At 40.4% G+C, this 20,408-nt stretch overlaps 1 protein-coding gene across 4 annotated transcripts in view; it reads left to right on the forward strand.

Moving 5' to 3' along the window:
* LOC310766740 (uncharacterized protein C8orf34 homolog) overlaps positions 1-20,408 on the forward strand; it is an 85,366-nt gene that overhangs the window by 2,196 nt on the left and 62,762 nt on the right. For all 4 annotated transcript variants that reach the window (XM_083623331.1, XM_083623332.1, XM_083623334.1 and 1 more), the window contains exons 2-3: positions 18,138-18,285; positions 19,880-20,011. In XM_083623331.1, the coding sequence (XP_083479457.1) occupies positions 18,138-18,285; positions 19,880-20,011 (280 nt within the window). The remainder of the gene's footprint in view (positions 1-18,137; positions 18,286-19,879; positions 20,012-20,408) is intronic.

Genomic DNA, 20,408 nt, shown 5'->3' on the forward strand with positions numbered 1-20,408 from the left:
GGCTGGCCAAATTTCCTGTAACATTTTAAAGCAATTATGCCTTTAGTACTGTATTCATTTTTTTACCATTAAATTTTTTTTGTGACACAAGCCTTGGTCTTATACTTATGTATGAAGAATTAAAAAAACTAACATATTTATCCCAAAACCATTTTACCAAACTGCCAGGAAACTGCTTCCAAGCTGTAATGAAAAATGTACTCATTGTAATATTGTGCATATTGTGAAATGAAGTGGTACTTCTAAAGAATATAGTGGCTGAGGATCAAAGAAGTGTCCAGTTCCCAACTGCAACTTCAATTTCTTTGTTAACCTTTACAAGAGGTGTCAAATAGTTTTAATATTTAAGTTTTATTCACATTTCTCCCTCAAAATGTTATGTTGCCATACTTCTAGTGGACCGTTAGGGAATCAGATGGTAGAATAATCTCTATTATTTTTATGTCAGGGAAATCATACCTACTTAAGTCTACTTGGTCTTTGTGAATGTAGGCAAAGAATAATTGAGCTGGAAGGGACATCAAAGGTCACTTAGTCCAAGCACCCTGCTATTTATTGCAGGAAATCCACTGTTACAGCATCTCTGATAGCTTATCACCCAGCCTTTGCTTAAAAACATCTAATGAAGGGATTCGACCACCTTCCAAGGCAGCCTGTTCCATTTGCCAAATAGCTCGTACCAACCAGAAGTTCTTCCTAATGTTTAGTTGAAGTCCCCTTATAATTTGTTGATTTGGGTCCCACCCTCTGGAGCAGCCTTTTTCAACCTCCGCCCCCCCTTCCTGAACTACAACTTCTATTATCCCTGTCCACTAGCCCTGCTTGCTAGGAATGATGGGAGTTGTAGTCCAACACCTGAGGACTTGTGGTTGAGAAAGGCTGCTCTGGAATGACAGAACAAAGTATTATGTAACTTGTGGAAAATAGGAGCACAACACTAACAAATAAATATACTCAATTTAGAGAAGTATAAAACAGTAGTACATTATATATCTTTGCCACATTCATTAGCCACTTACATTGAGGACTTAATATTTGGTGAGAATTCTGTGTGGCTTCTGGGTCTTGAGCACACTAATTCAGCATAACTGAATATTTGTAGCCTACTGGATTTTGACCAGTCTGGCATTTTCTTAGCAAGAGGAGCCTAGGCATTTGTTTATTATTTGTTCTTATAGTTTGTCCTTCACCAAATGGACCCCAGGGCAGGTTGCAAAAATACCGCAATTAAAATGAGTGCAATCTACATTAATATAATAAAATAAAAGCACAAAAACAAAATCAAAAGAACAAAACAGCAGCACAGAGCAGCAGTGCACGAAGAGGGAGAACATCCACTCCATCAAAGTACTGAAAAAGAGGTGAATCTTGACAAAGAGTTGCAAAGCATACATTGATGGTGCAAGATGGCACTTCAGAGGGGAGATCATTCCACAACCTGGAGGCTACCGCAGATAAAGGCCTCTCGTGATGTGCCATCACAACTGAGGGTGGCAATAGCACCAGCAGGGACTCCACAGCTGAACTTAACAACTGGGTAGGTCAATGTGGCAAGAGAAACTCCTTCAGAAATCTGGGCCTCTGGTTGTTTAGGACTTACTGTGTCAACGTAAACACCTTAAATGGGACTTAGTAGCTAATTGGCAGTCAGTTCAGATCTTTCAAGGCCAGCATAATATGTGTCCAACCAGAGATATTCTTCACTAGTTGCAGCTTCTAAACTGTCTTCATGTTCAGTGTTAAGGCAGCAATCCCGATTCCACTTACCTGGCAAAGCCCTATTGAATTCAATAGGGCTTAGTGCTAAGTAGTCAGGGCTAGGATTGTGCTGTGATTTGAGATTTAACCAGGTTGTTGCTGGCCCAGATCCGTAACCACTGCACTATTCCACTTCTATGAAGTGTTTCATAGAATCATGAATGGTCTTCAAAATATTCCTTTATAGACTCCAAACATGTTACCACTTTTAATATGGCCCTCTGGGGCAGGCAGCTGGGTTTGAGAGCCATTTTAATTGTATGTGGTGGTGATGATTTTGATTTTGCAGATGCCCCAGAGTGATGCTAGTTCATGGATATTGTGGTTAATTAAAATGGTAGGCAGTTCACAGCTGCCCACTATAGCCTGACACCTCCAGTCCAGCAGTAGGTAAGTCTGCTGGGGTGGGGCTACTGATTTAGGAGGGGACTCATAAGATGGCTGTATAGTGGGAACCCTCAAACATGTTCTCTTCAGCACCTCCTTCTCTAGAAAGTACAGCTATTACCTCCCCACCCCCAAGGTTCATATTTATTTCGGTTTTGATTTTGCCAACTTTGGCTTCATAACAACATTTTTAGTTAGTTGGTTTCTGTGGCTCACCAAACTAGTGTTTATCGTCTTCCTGAGGAGAAGACTAAGCCAAAAATGCATCATGAGAAATGTAGTTATGTTTAGGGGAAATACCATTGATTTCTGTAAAAGAGCAGATATGGTTATTGACTTCTGTTAGTGAATGAAAAGTTCAAGTGGTGCACACACACACGAAAGCTTATACCCAGAACAAGCTTAGTTGGTGTCTTAGATGCTAATGGACAATTTTTTAATATTTTAATTTGTTTTACTTCTAAGTAGATATGTCTAGGTGATATAGAACAAATACCCCAAAGTGTTTGAAGATACATGTTCTAAAAATATTGCAAGTTTTGAAAATGGCAAAGATCAGATTCTTTTTGCAGATAACAAAAATATATATTCAGATCTTACCTACTGAAATGGAACTGAGATTCAAGCTTTTGAATGCTATTTTTTCTCTGAGACACTCAGAATGCCGCAGTCTGTTCTAGAGAAATATTTAAAAATGGCTACGCATAATATAATGCAGCATGATTTTTTAAAAAAATAATACCCCAAATTTGATAAGGTGGCAGCATTTTAAGAAATAATAAAAATTTAATAGAAGTTAATATTAGCTATTATTGTGAAAGGAAACACAATACATTGGTAAGAAAAATAAATTTTTGATTATCATATTTTTAATTCTGGCTCCCCACCTACCCTTTGTGCTTGTTTCACAGGAAATCTTATGCCCTTTCTTACTTTTAATATGTACTAGAACAAGGATACTGTAGTGTGCAAGCTTGTTTGCCAGCTGACTCATTAATGAGTGTCAGTTTATTCAAAATGTTCATGGTGAGCTTATATTAACAATGCTTTTCCTGCATCTAATTAAAGTACAAAGTACATTCTAAACTGCAAACAATATATATTTAATTGCATGGTCTAGAAAGGAAATCTGCGCTAAGCTACCCCAAATGAACCCGGCCATCAGGGCAATACAAATGCACTTTAGTAAAGATGAAAAATATAGTGTTTAAGGATAATTTCTTTGCATAATACGTCCAAGAAATAGCTGGATAGTTGGTAAAACACATTCTTAATTTTACTAGTGTATTGGCTGAAATTGATTTTTCATGGGGGTGGTATTTTTCTTTTAAAATACCATAACCTGCAAAGCAGTGGTAAAGTTTGTTCCAAACACGATTCTGAATTTTTGTCCTCAAGGCTAATTTCTTATTCTTACTGACTGGCCCTAGTTTTGTCAGAAAATGCTATGTAATGTTTGTGATTGATGTGTTTAATTATGCATTTTAAAGGTTGCATTAGGCATTAGTGGGGTGTCCCTGCTGCTTACCTGGAAGGAGTTCAGGTGGCGGCAAGGTTGGGGTTGCATGGATATAATAGTGGAAGCAACACCAGTGCTGGGAGGGCAGCTCCATCCCATGACTACTGACATTAGGCTCACATTGGGTACTGTTATGAGTTGGGGTGCGGGGAGGAGTAGGCTGTATGCCTGTAAACGTAAAGGGACCCCTGACCATTAGGTCCAGTCGTGACCGACTCTGGGGTTGTGGCGCTCATCTTGATTTATTGGCCGAGGGAGCCGGCGTACAGCTTCCAGGTCATGTGGCCAGCATGACTAAGCCGCTTCTGGCGAACCAGAGCAGCGCACGGAAACGCTGTTTGCCTTCCCGCCAGAGCGGTACCTATTTATCTACTTGCACTTTGACATGCTTTCGAACTGCTAGGTTGGCAGGAGCAGGGACCAAGCAATGGGAGCTCACCCCGTTGCGGGGATTCGAACTGCCAACCTTTTGATCGGCAAGTCCTAGGCTCTGTAGTTTAACCCACAGTGCCACCTGCGTTCCTAAGCGAAGATTCTAATTGTGGAAATAGGCAGACAAGTATCTTGGTAATGGTCCTCTAAGTATGGGCCCTTAGGGTAACAAAGGGTAACAAAGGAAGTAGCCCTGTGCCACACGACAAATGGATGAGTGCCCTCCCCTCAACTTGCTGGAAGAAAGACAAGAGCTGAGAGTTAAGTGAGCTAGAAGCCTGGAAGCAAACAGCAGGCTGCGAAGCCAGGGAGTCAGAGGCACGCCTAATAATAATAATAATAATAATAATAATAATAATAATGGATTAATAATAATAATAATAATAATAATAATAATAATAATAATAATACCTGCCCATCTGATTTGTGCTTGTATCCAAGGCTGTGGCTATGGGAGAAGCAAGACTCTTTTAGGGTATTAAGGATATATGTGTAAATAAACCATATATCCTAAAGACACTGCAGTCTTCAGTGTGCCTCATTTCTAAAAGGAAACACGGACCCTGGGTAAGCTCCTGGAAAAGTAGCACTGGTTAGAATGATCTTGTGGCTGGAAGTGTGGCTCTGAAGTGGTCTTTGCCTGCCTCCCTCTCTTGAAATCTTCCTCTGTGTACACAGATGATGGTAGATGGCCCTATTATTATTCTGGGGGTTGGGGAATGCCTCAGAAGGGGGCATTCTGGGAAATCTACATGTGTGGTTTCCAACCTGGTGGAGAACTCTGGTAAGTTTTGTCTTCCTTACCCCTACAAAAATCAAAGAAAAAAAGGAGTCAGAAATCTGACTTAATGGCAGTATAGAGGATCTGTAACTAAGAAAAGCAGAGTAGAAGATGACAAGGGGCTTTTAAGGAAGGAAAAATTCAGAATGAATTTTTATTTTGAGAGGTAAACAGTAGCAAAGCTGTGCCCTGGCATATGTGTCTGTCGGTTTTTACATGTGCCTTAGAGATATATGCATTTTGGCCATACATCCTAACCTGGATTCCCTAATCAGAGGCTTGATTGATGTTTAGAATTAGGCTTTCCCCCCCTTTTTTCCTGCACTTCACTTTTACTGGTTATGTATTATATAATCACACAATGAGCTCATTCAAACACCAAGTTCTTTCTTGGACTGTCTCTTTTGCTGCAAGTGCATTTAGGATCACCATTCCGGGAATCACTAAACAAAAGTGACAGGGTTCATTTTCCTTACTCGAAGGGACTTTCAAATCTGTGCAAACTTCTTAAAAATGTTATGAAGACTATTTCCCTAATCTTTTATACTGGCTGAAGAATTTGTTTTTCAAGTGTTAAACCAACGTTTGCGAGCTCAAAAGTGTTATTTGGAGGGCTTTCTTATGGCTGTAACCTGGTGAGCATTTTGAGCTACATTTTTGTTGGGGGGGGCATAAATAGAAGTCTAGACTGTACATGTTCTTTCCACAACATTTTGTGTTATATCAGTTTTGTCACCTGTGTAAAATGTTCCATTCTTAATGATGCGTGTTACACCTTGATTTCTTGCCCTTTTTTGAGGTCTGGTCTGTACAGTACTTTATCCTGGCGTGGTTCTGGCTCACTGCTTGTCTATTTTCTCTTGAATCTGGGGTGTCTCCTCACAATGTTTGGGTTCTCATAGTCATGCGTGCGCATAGTCTTTTAAAACCTTATGGGGGCGTGAGGGGAGATTGCATATACCTCCTTGAGTTAACATGAAAGTGATGCATGCATGCTACAAGGAAACTGCAGAATCAGAACCTGTTCCCATTATTAGGGGGAAATGTTGTATGCCATGGAGAATGGATAAAACCATCTGTGGGGACACTTAGAGAGTACACATGAAGCGTTAATCGCGTGGCACATTCATTGTAATGTTGACTGGAAGTTGGGCAATATGGGAACAGCTTATTTCTGAGACATGGGGTTCTGGTGGCAGTCCTAATTTTACACAGCAAATGTGTTCCATGTGCGCACACCACTGTTTCTCATGGCAAACATGTAACATATTGACTACATATACTCATGAACATATTTCTGGGGCCCCTGCTATGGTTTTGGGTCTCAATATGCATGCAGATGTTTAGATATGTGAAAAACCTTTTTAAATGCACAGACATCCTTGATACTCAAAGTGTGGAACGGAGACATACTCTGTGGTTTCTATCCCAATTTGAAATCCATGCTCCACAGTTTCTCATGTGTCATCATTTCTACAAAGAAAGTGTCCAAGCCTACCTACATTTGCATAATCTCCACAATCTGATTCACTTCATTCTTTTTTTGTCCTGTCTCCAAAATTGCCTGTAGTACAAAGAATATCCTGATGTTCATTCTGGTCAGGGTAACCATATTGTCCATTTTCCTCCAGCTGGAAGCTGGAAAAACTATGACATGGAGGCAGAATGCTTAAAACAGTATCAAATGCACTCCCACCCCCCCCCCCCGATTATATCTGTGGTCACTGATTTGGTTCACATGTTACATTTGCTTATGGGTGATGGTGACTAGAGCTACTAGTTTGAAGGTAAGAGGCTCTCAGTCTTAGGCTGGAATAACAAATCACAGTGTATCAAAATGACATGAAGCAATGAAAATACATACTTTCGTTCCAGTAGTTCTTAGGATAATATTTCACATAGCTATACAGCTGTCAAATAGTTAACCTGGCAGATTTGTGTCTGTGATTACGTTCTGTGAAAAAGCAGATTTCCTCACCTGTGGGAAACGGGAATTATGACTGAGATCAGTAATTTTGTCTGCAATGATCTTTCCTGATTGCTAAATCAATATAATTAGTTTTGACTACAGATTCCCTGCTGTATAGATCCTTGATGAAATGTAGGTTCTGCTGATATGAAATAGTATCTTACGTCTCTCTCAAAATGAATTTCCATGTCATTCTAAGGCTACAGGCTTTGGCTTTTGGGTAACAAGTCTAATATTAGAGTTTCCCCATATGGTAATGAAAACTATGCATTCTAGTCATGCTCAAAGTCAGGAATTCAAATCTGTATATACCGTATTTTTCCATGTATAAGACTATATTTTTTCCTAAATTTTTGAAGTTTAAAATAAGGGGTCGTCTTATACATGGATAGTGCATAGTGCATTTTCTTAATTTTTAGTCCCCCAAATAGGGGGCGTCTTATACACGGAAAAATGTGGTATATAAAAATCCTATTGTGGCAGTCAGAGCCTAATCATGCCTGCTCAGAAGTAAGCCTGATCTGGTTGCAGTTTACTTCCAAATACTGTGCTATTAAGTCAGATTTGTGGCTCCTTTCTTCTTTGATTTTTGGAGGGTTAGGAAAATGCTCTGCAAAAAAAGGTTGTAAATCTCACAATTGAAAATTTCATTGAGTTGCAATTTCAGCTCTACAGCGCCATCTGGTGTCACTGTGTTATAATGCATTTTTACTAATGTAGCTAAGTCCTCAGTAATTATTATGCACATATATACACATCTTCCCATGGCTACTATTTGTATTTTTTTGAAATAAGCACACATTTCTAGTAATTTCTAGTTTGGCCCTAAATCCCACTGAATCAAGTAGGGTTTACTGATGTGTAAATAAATATGCATAGGGCTGCAGCATAATTTCTTCTTAGTAAACTGTGCAACATTTTAAGATACAGTAAGCCCACAATTTATGCAAGGGTTACATTCTGGAGGTTGCAGCTAAAGCCAAAATTGTGTATATTCAAAACACATGGGTTCAATGGTGGAGGGGATTGCCAAAGTAATTTCCCCCAGAATTCTGCCCCCTTTTAATTTTTTTACCACACGCATATAGCTGAATGCACACAAGTTAAATGTGTGTAAGTTGTGGGCTTACTTTATAGTCAATAAATATGTGAGCATGTATCACAGTATTTTTTCCTTGGCAATAGGCTGTACTGGCAGCTTACCTGAACTTGTTAAGAAAGGTAGCATTCTATTTATTAATGAAAATGACTTATATGCTGCCTTTCCAATATAAGAGTGTACAAAGCAGCTAAAAACATTCAGAGAACAAAATAAAACAATCATAACAATTAAAGGAATTGGAATAACTTAAAACAACAAAAACAGGCTGTATGGCACATAAATACGGTAAATAACTCATCAGGGCTAGCATAAAGGGGAATTGTTGCTATAGTTCAAAATAATATATATATATATATTTAAAACCACTAAGGCATTTTGCAGTGTTGACTTGTACCATGTTTTGTGTTAAGGTGTACGTTCTTAAAAACAGAGCTTTTAGTTGTTGCTTTTTTTAAAAAAAGAGACAGTATCTAAAAAGGCTTTGTGCAATCACAGGCAAAAACAGTGCACACAGCTAAATTTTCTACTGCAGCAGTTTTTAGTGCCGAAGAGATTTGATGTTGCTGTTTTCTATTTCATATATACTTTGGATTGGGGTGAAGCAAGGCTTCTAAATCCTCTTTTTTAATACTGGTATAGTGCATTTGATATTTCTGAAGTATACTTAGAATCACGATGAACCTAGGGGTATTATTGAAGGAAGCTGCTCACTCAGCACCTCTATAGAAATCATGCCACCCACCTTTTCGCCAACAGAATTTGCATTGCTAGGCCAGCAGGTATATGCTTAAGACCGCCCATATTGATTGCGCTCTCTCTCTCTCTCTGTGTATCTGTTTTGTCCAATAATACATAAAATCACAAGGTGAAGGTGCTAAGCTTTCTTGCCTTTGCAGCTTAGCTCCCTGCAACTTCATACAGTTTGCATGAAGTCTGCAATAAACCAAGAATCGTGGCAATAAACCAGGAATATCTGATCAAGCTTTTAGTCATAATGGGATTTGTGTGTTTTAAATTAAAATATTTACTTAAGCATTCCAATGTATAAATAAAACAGTATCAACTTAGACTGAAGTTTCCACCTGTGTGGAGGCAATCTTTAGAAATCATCTGGACTTTCTTGCAAGCAGTAGCTTTGATCCAGTACCTTTGGTGTTGGTGCATAAACTACCATTTATGTGAGAGCTGCTGTGTTCGCTTCAGCATTGAGGAATATTCTGTATCAAGGCTGTACTGTGTACTCACAGCAAAGGAAGGAGCTGTAGCAAGTATAGAGCTTATGCTTTGCATGACAAGTTCTAGGTTCAATCCTTGGCATTTCCTAGCAGGGCTAGGAAAGATATTTGTCTAAACCACTGGAAAGCCTATGCCACTAAACCTTGATTTAGCATTCTGTGTGGGAACATATCTGAACGCTCCTCTCTCCTTTCTAGTCGTCCCAGTCTGCTGAGAAGGCAAATAAGCCACAATTCAGTTTCACTTCAACCAGTTCCTGGATTTTAACCAGGAATCTTGTTTTAAGACACTCTTTAACCAATTGCAAAGCAATTTCACATCATAGGTCATGATGCTGAAATTAGTTTTAAACTAGTATTGCTTTGTGTATAACAAGAAGCCAGGAACCATGTAAAGCAAAACTTCTCCTAGCCAGGGGTAAGAGGAGGTTGCAGCACTCAGTGGCGTAGCGTGGGTTGTCAGCACCCGGGGCAAGGCAAGTAATTTGCACCCCCTAACCCGTGGATTTGCGCCCCCTAACCCGTGGATTTGCACCCCCTAACCCGTGGATTTGCCCTAACCCCAGATGTTGCGCCCGGTGCGGCCGGCCCCCCCTGCACCCCCCATGCTACGCCACTGGCAGCACTCACTCACTGTCACAGAAAATCATGTACATACCACTAAACCATGGTTTAGTATTAGGTGTGAGCTGGTTCGGTGTGCGCAATATACTGAGTTAGACAGAGCAATGGTATGGGCGCTGTGGTCTAAACCACAGAGCCTAGGGTTTGCCGATCAGAAGGTTGGTGGTTCGAATCCCCGTGACGGGGTGAGCTCCCATTGCTCGGTCCCAGCTCCTGCTCACTTAGCAGTTCGAAAGCACATCAAGCGCAAGTAGATAAGTAGGTACCGCTCCGGCGGGAAGGTAAACGGCGTTTCCGTGTGCTGCTCTGGTTCTCCAGAAGTGGCTTACTCATGCTGACCACATGACCCAGAAGCTGTCTGCGGACAAATGCCGGCTCCCTCAGCCTATAGAGTGAGATGAGCGCCGCAACCCCGGAGTCGTCCGCAACTGGGTCTAATGGTCAGGGGTACCGTTACTGTTATGACTCAATATAAGGCAGCTTCCTGGGATTTAGTTCCCATAATTGAAGCAGCCCTGTTCACACAGAGGTCATAGAATCATAAAATAGAATTGTAGAGTTGGAAAGGACCCCAAGGGTCATCTAAGTCCAACTCCCTGCAATACAGGAATCTCAGCATGCAATCTCCCATCCAATTTGAATCCATATTGGACCCTGCTTAGCTTTGCAAATGTGCTAGCAGTTTTATTGCTGCAATAGGCCTTGTGCATATATTGTATAATAGCTTTGGATTTGAACAAACGTATTTAAGGCTGAGATACAAGAAGATGGCAGGCAGAATCCAGGACATCTTATTTTTACCATGCCTCTCTGTCTTCCTAACCTCCTATTCACTGAATGAGTAGGACCTGAATTTTTAAAAGGATAGTTGGCTTTTTTTAACCTCATGAAAATGGAAATCAATGAAACACTTAAAGAGGAGGAGAAGTCTGCAATATTCACCTGAATTGCTATTGGTTTTCTTATTGTAGGATTAATGAGGTTTTATTTCTAATGTGCAATTCAGTTCTGAAACAATTTACATTTTAAGTCTTTCTTGGTTTATCACTTGCATCTGCGATTATTTTTTGGAAACAAAATGTGTGAGACAGACACAGAGAGGGGACTATCCCTGTGGTAATTTTTTAATTAGCTTATAGAAGCCATAAGCTTAATATTTCTTTTTTGTTCATGAAATGGCTCAATCCTATATCCACTTAGACTCAATCAACTTAACTAATGAAATCAGTGTCATTGAACTCAGTGGGACTTACTTCCAAGTAAATTAGGTTGCTGGTTTTTGAAGAACTTCTGAGAAGATGGTTTTTGAGAAGAAGCTACGTAAATCCTCTACAACCCACAATGCTTCTTTTTAAAAACACAATAATGCATTATGGTGGCCTTTACATCGCATTGTGGATCTGTAAGAAAGAGCATCTGCAAGCATAACAATTGTTTATGTGATATGGCCCCGCTGTCAGTATAAAACCAGATATAAAGATTACTATACTGGTGTCATGGGTTATAAGATCAAGCAGTAAATATTTCTGTGAGGCAGAATAAAATACTGAAGGAAATCAGTGACTGGGTACTTAGAGAAGCACTAATATAGGCTGAAGGGCTGTGGTGGAGTTGCTGCCATTTACAAAAATTATGTCTCTTGTCAGGAAGCCAGTGCATCTGGAGGTTCGTACCTGGTGTTTAGTTGGGGAAACTGAACAGATAACTTGTTGGTGTATCACCTGCCCCACTGCCTAACTGCCTTCCTGTCAGAATTGACAGAGACAGTCTTAGGGATGGTATAGGAGAACTCCCCAAGTGGAGTGATTTTATTGTAGGACATATATTCCAAGGCTGTCTTGATAGGATCAAATTGGGACTTCGTGCCTGCAATGAGAATCATGTGGCTGTTTTCGTACATCACTAGCCCAACACATGCTGCAGGTTACATTCCTGTTCTGATTCTTTCCCAGAGTGGATTGGGTATGGTTCCGTAGTTGGGTGTGTGCGATTGTAACACTGTCATCATGGATAGATCACTTCCGGACGAGGTTTGATGGTGACTGTAGGGATGGTTCATCCCTGAATACTTACTGGTTGGCATGTCTGATATTCCCACTGAAGCTCTGATCCCACTATAAAATGGTGAGATGGGCATGTCCAGGGCCACCATTGCCCCTATGTGCTCTTTCTTGCACTGCACAGCCCAAGGTATGCCTTGGTTTTCCAGTGAGCTTCGAACAATGAAACAAGTTGGATGATGGCTCAAGCTCAAATGGCAGAAGTCTCACAGTGAGGGTGATAAAACACAAATAAGAGCACAATGTGGTGGCGGCGGCAGTACTTGCATCTGGCAGAGCTTTTCAGAGTGGTAAAGAAGCTAGTAAGTTCTGGATCACAGCCAGCAACAGCAGAACCCTCTGAAGCCTACTACAACACATCTGCAAGGCATTTCAAGGATAACGTTGCTTGGCTTTGCTCTGACCTTGACACTACTATTAATACAGTCTCTGATGAGATGTCTAGAGAGCCATCTGGTTATGTTCTCTGGGATCAGTTTCACTTACTGTGGCTTGAGGGTAAAGTGAAGATACTTGTAGGGAGTTGGTCAACTGCTCTACATGCTCTCAATCTGTCATTCCTGACTTTGTAAATATATAGGGGGCTGGAGATGGCAAATGCCTCAATGCAGGAGAAGGTAGATACATCTTGATTTAAAGACTTACCAGCCAATTGCTAATGCCCCCTTTTGGTGCAATGCTATTACAAAGAGTGTGATAGCTTTGCAATTGCAGAAGTACTTAGATGAAACAGATGGTCTTGAATCATTACAGTCTGGCTTTTGGCCTGATTTTGGTATTGAGACATGCTGATTGATGAGTTGTATTGGGAGAGAGACATGGGGTGTGCAATCCTGTTGATTCTTCTTGATATTTCAGTGCCCTTTGATACTGATAAGGATACCATGCTTTTGATAAGCACGGTATCCTGTTAGAGTGTTGGGGGTTGGAGCTCAGTGATACATCGGTTCTGCTTCTAGCTATAGGCTACCTCCAGAGAACACCACTGGAAGACTTCTGCTTGGCCACATGACAGTTTTGCTGTGGGGTCTTGTCCCATGTTGTCTTCAGTGCTACTCAACATCTATCGTATATGAAGCAATCTATATGCAGTTATCAGGAGATTTGGAGCTCAGTACCATTTTGCTGGTGAAGCTCAGTTTTACCATTCTATATACCATCTGAAGCTGATGAAGCTGTGCTCTTGTTCAACCAGTGCCTTGAAGTGGTAATGGGTTGTATGGAAGCCAGTAGACTGGAGCTGAATCCTGTCAAGAATGAAGCTCTCTTGATGGACAGTTCTCATGTCTGGCAATTGGGGCAATTGGCCTGTTCTAGAGCAAGTTGTACTTGACTTGAAATAACAGGTACATAGTATAGTGGTGCTCCTGGACGCAACTTCGTCACTTGAGGTACATGTGACCTTGGTCACTAGGAGTGCCTATTTCCAGCTGTGGTTGGTTTGCCAGCAATGGCCATTCCTGAAACGAGATAGGCTGGCCACAGTTTTGCACACTTCCTACTTTGGCTACCATATGTGCTCTATGTAGGGCTAGCCTTGAAGATGACCTGGAAACAGCAGCTATCTGGAACCCATATTTTCATGGATTCATTTCAAAAACCTGCCGTATGATTGTCCTACAGATTTAATTATGGAGGAGAGAAAACCCTGAAATCTTAGATGCAAATGGGGAATAAAGCTTGATCACATGTTTACAACTTCTGAAATGGAACTGGCAACTGCCACTAGTGGCCTGATATGCTCTGCTGTACTTCTGCTGTAGTGGCACTAGCTCACTGCCTTCTGGAAATCGGAACTGGCAGAGACCTTTACAAATGCCCTTCTCTTAAAACAAGAAGGAAAGAAGCATTTGATCACCCTCAGCCCAAATCCTCTTTGTCTGTTTCTCTGTTTCTCTTTTATAAGAGAAAGAAGGTCAGACTGGAGAGGCAGCAACCATAACACATTGCTATGTTCTTCATCAGAGAAACATACTGGTGTGCTGTGGCTGCTCCAGTCTGAGATAATTTTCCTCTCTTTTCCTGCTGTGTGTGAGAGAGAGATGGAGAGAGCACACAAACTGAGCATCCACAACAAACTGCTCTGCTTCCTAGGCTGGGGAAATGTGTGAATGCTGAGACTGCACTCTATCATTGCATCTGCTTACCTGGAAAACAATAAAAGGAATGGTAAAGGGGCTGGAGGTAGACCGTTTTATAGCTACATTGCCTACTGTAAATGAAATATTGAACTCTATTTCAATAGCCTGTAAGCAAAGAGGTCCTTTGCAAAAGTAAAGCCTTTGTAAGCAGGTATGAATTTAGTAGGTTTCTTAATAGTGCCACAGTTAGGTATGGATGTTGGAAAAGAAAAACATTCAAAAGAGGCAAGATTAGAGTACTGAAAAATATCACATTTATGAAAGAAGTAAAAGGAGGTAACTCAGAAACCAATTTGCAGAATAATGCAGTACCTTTAAAAAGCATGTGGGTGGTGGTTTTGAGAAAAGAAAAATCAAATATGTGAATGACACCAATGAGGAAAATCAAGGGAGAAGGAGTGTTGATGAAGATTACATTGCTATTCAGAGTAATAAATTGGCAAGTAAAGAATTCAGAAGCGAATCCTTCCTGCTTTAATGATGGCAGGGACAGCGAAGCTGCCAGGTTGTTTCTGATAGAGGGCAAAAAGATTACCCTGAACATTTTGTACATTGAGTCTGAAAGATATCTAGTTAGTTATTTCATTTGTAGATATTTTTTTCTGTCTCAGATGAAGGAAGTTATATAACTACCTTTGTAAAATTTTAATGCAACTTCAAGGGTACATTAACCAACTGAATGGTAATGGAACATTGAACTGCTATGTTAAGGTGGTTGTTGGGAGAGTGTAGCATCACAGAGAAGTCCCAGCAGTGGAGGCTTGGGGGATCCGTTCCAAGGAGATGTTACATGGTAGTATTGATTGCTAATACGACAGTCGTTGCCCCTTCTGTATATCCCACAACATTGTGAAAGTTCATAAAGTTGTTAGAGACATGGGATTTGTCTACCCGCCCCCCCCCCCAACGTAACGCTCTCAACGCTCTCAAAGTAAACAATAACAGATAGCATGATGAGGCAGTGTTGCTCCCCTGATCACCTGGCAGCTGAGTCACTGCTGGTTACTGAGGGAGGGGGGCAAGGCAGTGGGGTTGAAGCCAACAATGGCCCAGGGTAGCAAGAGGATGGTTGGTGAGGTCAAAGGGGAGTGCAGAGGGGTGGCTTGGGTGAGATGAAAAGCAAAGAGTGAGTGGCTTTGGTGAGATGGGGTTGGTGAGCAAATTGAGCAGGGGCAACCCCTAGTAAATAAACATTTCCCTAAATTCCCATATTGCACGATGCAGCATATTTGTAGATAATGTATGTAGATCACCAGTTGCCTAAACAGTGGTACCCCGGGTTACAGATGCTTCAGGTTACAGACTCTACTAACCCAGAAATAATACCTTGGGTTAAATACTTTGCTTCAGGATGAGAACAGAAATCGCACAGTGGTGGTTCAGCAGCAGCAGCAGCGGGAGGCCCATAGCTGTCAACCTTCCCTTTTTTTGGTGGGAAATTCCCTTTTCCCACTGCTTCCTGCTGCTATCCCGGATTGTTAGATATCCCGTAGACTGTCCCTGGGACAGGTGAGGCTGCTGATCCCTTATTTTGGAGGCTACTGATCCCTTATTTTCAAATCTGAAAGTTGACAGCTATGGGGAGGCCCCATTAGCTAGAGTGGTACCTCAGGTTAAGAACTGTTTCAGGTTAAGAACGGACCTCCAGAACGAATTAAGTTCTTAACCCGAGGTACCACGGTAAAGTGTGTGTGTATATATATTAGATTTATCTTATACATTCTATATCCCACTTTTCAATGTAAAACTACATCAAGTGTTTTTGTACACTATGGTGGAATTATGGAATTAAGAAATCCAGTAGGTTAATTTGTCTTCATGCATTTAAATACATGCATTTTAATACTGGGGTTTTTTGGGGGGGGGAGGGAGAACATGTCTATTTAATGGTTGAAATATATATTATTTTAGTTAATTGATGAAGTACCTGGAATTTTCTAGTTGCCGAACAGAGGCTAAAAACGAGGCAGTCCTTGCCTATAGGCTTACATTCTAATAGACATAAGTGGGGCATGGCCCCACTTCTTGTATATTATTATAATGACTAGTTGTGATGGAGTAAAAGAGCTCAAAGGCAGCTGGTCATCTGAGCCGATGTGGGACCACTTCTCCCTCTGCTATAGTCAGGCAGAATGGCTCCTAATAGATGGATGACAGCTCAGGAAGAGAAAAGGAGCCAGATGACAATTGGTAACTCTCTCCACATCTGTTTACTGCAACTAGGTGAAATGGTTATTTTTATTTTATTTTAGTGGAATACCAACATTTCAGTGTGTACTTTTTTATATTTGTAATCCACTTTATTATTCTTTATCGTGTGCTATCAGTGTACATTTGCATAAGGAAAAGGACTTTGAGAATTTTGGAGGTGGGTGGGAAAGAAGACAACATAACTGTGGGTTGTGGGAAGTGAGAGAAAAAATACATTTTGTAACTTTAGAAAGTGACTGGAAATATATGGCACGGTTTTAAAGAAAAGATTGTAAGCACTGGCTTTATTTCCAACTTGCAATAGAAAATAAAAACTTGAGAGGAATAGTAAATGAGTTACTAGTTAGCCTACAGATCAATACGGCAATCACACTGGTTCTTATTTGCTCGTTTGCGCACAATGAAGGTGGCAAAGATTAATGAACACACTCCTGTTGCCATTTATCTTGCACCCGCACATGCCTGTCATCTAAAGCCCACAAAATCAGCCCACGCCATTCCCCTGATTACTTGGGCTCAGATTGCTGTGTATTAAACTGTCTTGTAAATTATCATCAGTCCTACCACCTGAGCTGCTGAATCCAGTGCAGCATTTTCCAGATGATCAAAATTGTGTGATTAATTTATTGGCTGTAGTCCAAACTTTTGTTTAACTTTGTGCACACAAAAATCTGTATGTGTAGGATCTGTAGTTCAGAGATTTATAAGAATGGGTCATCAAAGAAGTAGTTTTGCCTTGTGGAAAGAAAAAGGAATACTTTAAACTTGACTTTAAACTTCATGTTCATATGTTTATAATCACAACACTCTGCAAGATCCAGGGGATATATTGCCTAGGTACAATCCTATGTTAAGTTGTTTCTAAATTCCTCTGAGTTCAGTGGGGCTTACTCTGAGGTAATTGCATAAAGGATAGCAGGCTAAGGGCCAAATCGTGCATTACATTAGTCATGTTTGGTTTTTTTAAAAGTCTGGTCACCTTTTGAAAGAACTGTGTAGTCTTGTATCACACTTTGGGTCCAGATCAGGACCTCACCAAGTATCCTCACAACTGCCTTTTACCCGCAAAGATGCTGTTTGTAATATGTAGTTTGGTCCAAAGTAAAGTAGATCATATTAAATGCATGCAAAACCAATGCGTTGTCTCCAACTAAATCATCCTGTTTGTGCAAGAACTTACACTTAAGCAACAGAACTCCCCACCCCCCTCTCCTAACTCCTTGGGCCCTGTGATGATGACCCTCGCTCCAAAAAGCATGGTCAAAATTAAAGGATTCAGGAACTCAGACCAGACCATACACAGACTTTACTAAAACAAAACCCTACAAGAGTGAAAAACTCCAAATAATAACACAGATTAAAACAGCTCAGAAGATAAAAACAAACACTAACTTATCCAGCTAATTAATGTAAAAGGTTATATTTGAATCTCAGTAGGCTGAGCAATGAAACAAGATGCTGTCAAAAGCCCAAATAGATGCTGACCGCTGGCTGGCGAGAGCTCCCACCAATCCGGGTTTTATGGGAACTTAGACCATGGGTGTTCACCTCTTCCACCCAATTACCTTGTGACACCGGCCTTGAAGCCTTAACCGGAGACAGCTGTAGGTGAACTCATTATTTCTGAGGTTCTAACCCATTTCCATAAACCAGTCTTAAAGGGGCAATATCACCACAGGCCCCCACCCACAATTTGCTCTAGAAGGTTGGGGGGACTCACAGAACAGACTTGCATGGAGAGAAAGTTCGGTTACACAAGCAACTTCTGCTCCTTTCACAAATGGAACAATTATGTTGGGTATCACTGACAATCTCCTCTAAAATAGGCTTTGATTAATGTGCGCTATTAATTATATTTTAATCTCCTAGCATTACAAGGTGATTTTTTAAATACTTCTTTGATTTTATGATTTTTAAGGAACTGATGACCAAGCTGATAACAGAGACTCCTGACCATCCAATCCCCTTTCTCATTGACCACCTCCAGTCCAAACAGGGAAGTCGTAGTCAGCTTCAGAGGACACTGTCTGGATCTGCTGCTCTCTGGGCAGAAAGTGAAACTTCAGGTATGTAGAAAAATAATTGTATATTAGGGAATTCTCAGTAAGTACCAACCAACAGTCATTCCCCACCCAACCTGGTGCCCTCCGGATGTTTCGGACTGCAATTCTCATTAGTCCCAGTCAGCATAGGCAATGATCAGAGGTCAGCGATGGAAATGGTAATCCAGCAGCACCAGGCTGGGGAAGACTGTTGTACAACAATGCTCATATATTTATTTTATTTTATTTAATGCATGGGGAACTCAGGCTCGTGCATGGGGTTATCCCATATTCTCGTCACAATAATCTCTGGATGTAGATTTGGTTGTGCATGACTGATTGTGCCCAGGTCGTATTGTAAGCTTTTTGTTGAGTTAGGCTTTGTATCCATGTTTTCCTAGCTTAACACTGCTGAACATTTATACAGTACATGTTATTATTTATTATTATTCTGTAATGATATTTTATTTATATAGTGCATTGTTGATGAGATTCTAAGATGTCAGAAATTCCTAATCCTCCCAACTGTAAAATTTAATCTTCGTTCAGAACCAAATTAGGTATGCAGTAGTTTCATGAACAGTGCCTGATGCTTTACTTTTTACTGAAAAGCAGCTGTGGGATTGTGACATCCCTGGAGCTCTGGCCCTAAGAAATCACTGGGTAAGCCAGGGTAACTAGCTGTCTGGTAGCCCAGCTTGTCCCTTGGATACAGACTCATCATAAACGGATCACAGGTAAACACTGCTACCACTTACTGAGTGGTAGGACTCTTCTTAAATTTGCTTGACTGTGCAAATGAAGGCAAGAATGTGGAGCGAGACGTTTTACTTTGGAATATACCTGGATCAGGACATATCAAATATTTGAACAGCTAGGTATTGTATTTATTTAGGGATCATAACAACCAGAAACATACGGTCAATAAAGAGTAGGGAATTTTATTGCTACCTAATAAATTCACTTGACACATCATGCTCTCCTTTTCACCACCAACTGTCTTAACCAACGGCCTTTTACCTCTTCTTCCTGTCCTTCTCTACTAACTTCTCCCACCTGCCACTCACTATGACACTTCCCACCATTCCAACTCCAGAGTGCTTCCAGCCTCACTATTTTTAGGTGGGATTCAGTAACACACTGGCAAATTCGGGCTGCGCAATTATTGTTGATCAGGAGGTCCTGTGCATCAAACCTGCTTCCCCAAAACATTGGACTTCTTCCAATAAAGAAAGATAGGGAAATGCCCTGGAAATTATGGGCTAACCCTTGTTTGATGCAACATCATCTAACCTCCCTGTAAACAAATCAGGATGAATGGTCAATGAGCAAGTTGCTTGGAAGCACCTTCAGTCTCCTGCTTCTTTCACCTAATCTTCTTTCACAGGAAGCTGCTAGTTTAAGTGGTGGAATGGGTGTATGATGGTGAAGCCACAGTCTCCTTTCTGGAAGTGCACACATTTTGTCACAAGTGAACCGAGCCACAATCTACATGCATATTTTACAGTATACCTTATTTTGAATGAGTTTGTTTTTATCAAGGTATATTTTACATATCTGCCTTAAAAAACCCAAAAACCTGCTAAATAAATACAATCTTTCTTTCTTTCCCCAACAGAAAATAAAGGAACAAGAAGAGATTTCAGAAGCTATGATAAACCCTGGCAGACAAATGCAAAGAAGCCTAAAAAATCAAAGAGTGACCTTGCAGTATCCAACATTTCGCCCCCATCACCAGAGTCCAAATCTTGTAAGGAAATGTATAGCATATTTAATAATGAATGACTTCTTCAAACTTTTACCTTGTGATTCTTAAGAAATGAAATATGACCCAAACCAAGGATTGCACTTTTAAGTTTAAATGTGTCAATATGAAAAACTCTTATTTCAAATGTGGGTTGCTTGTCATAATATTATGATTTCATATGCACATAATTTGTTTTAAAACATTATATGTGTCATATTCAGTTTTATTTCATTTGTTTCCTGCATGATGGTGTCTCGTGTAGAAACAATTTATGGTTGAACAAATATGTATATTTGAGAAGGGAAAATAATGAGCATGATAAAATATTCAGTTTTAAAATAAAATGTTTAGGAGGAAATATTACTCTACAGCCGCTAGATAAATTTGTAATTGTTTGTAA

The sequence above is a fragment of the Podarcis filfolensis genome (genome assembly GCF_964270895.1).
Source record: "Podarcis filfolensis genome assembly, chromosome: 7".
Classification (NCBI taxonomy): Eukaryota; Metazoa; Chordata; class Lepidosauria; order Squamata; family Lacertidae; genus Podarcis; species Podarcis filfolensis.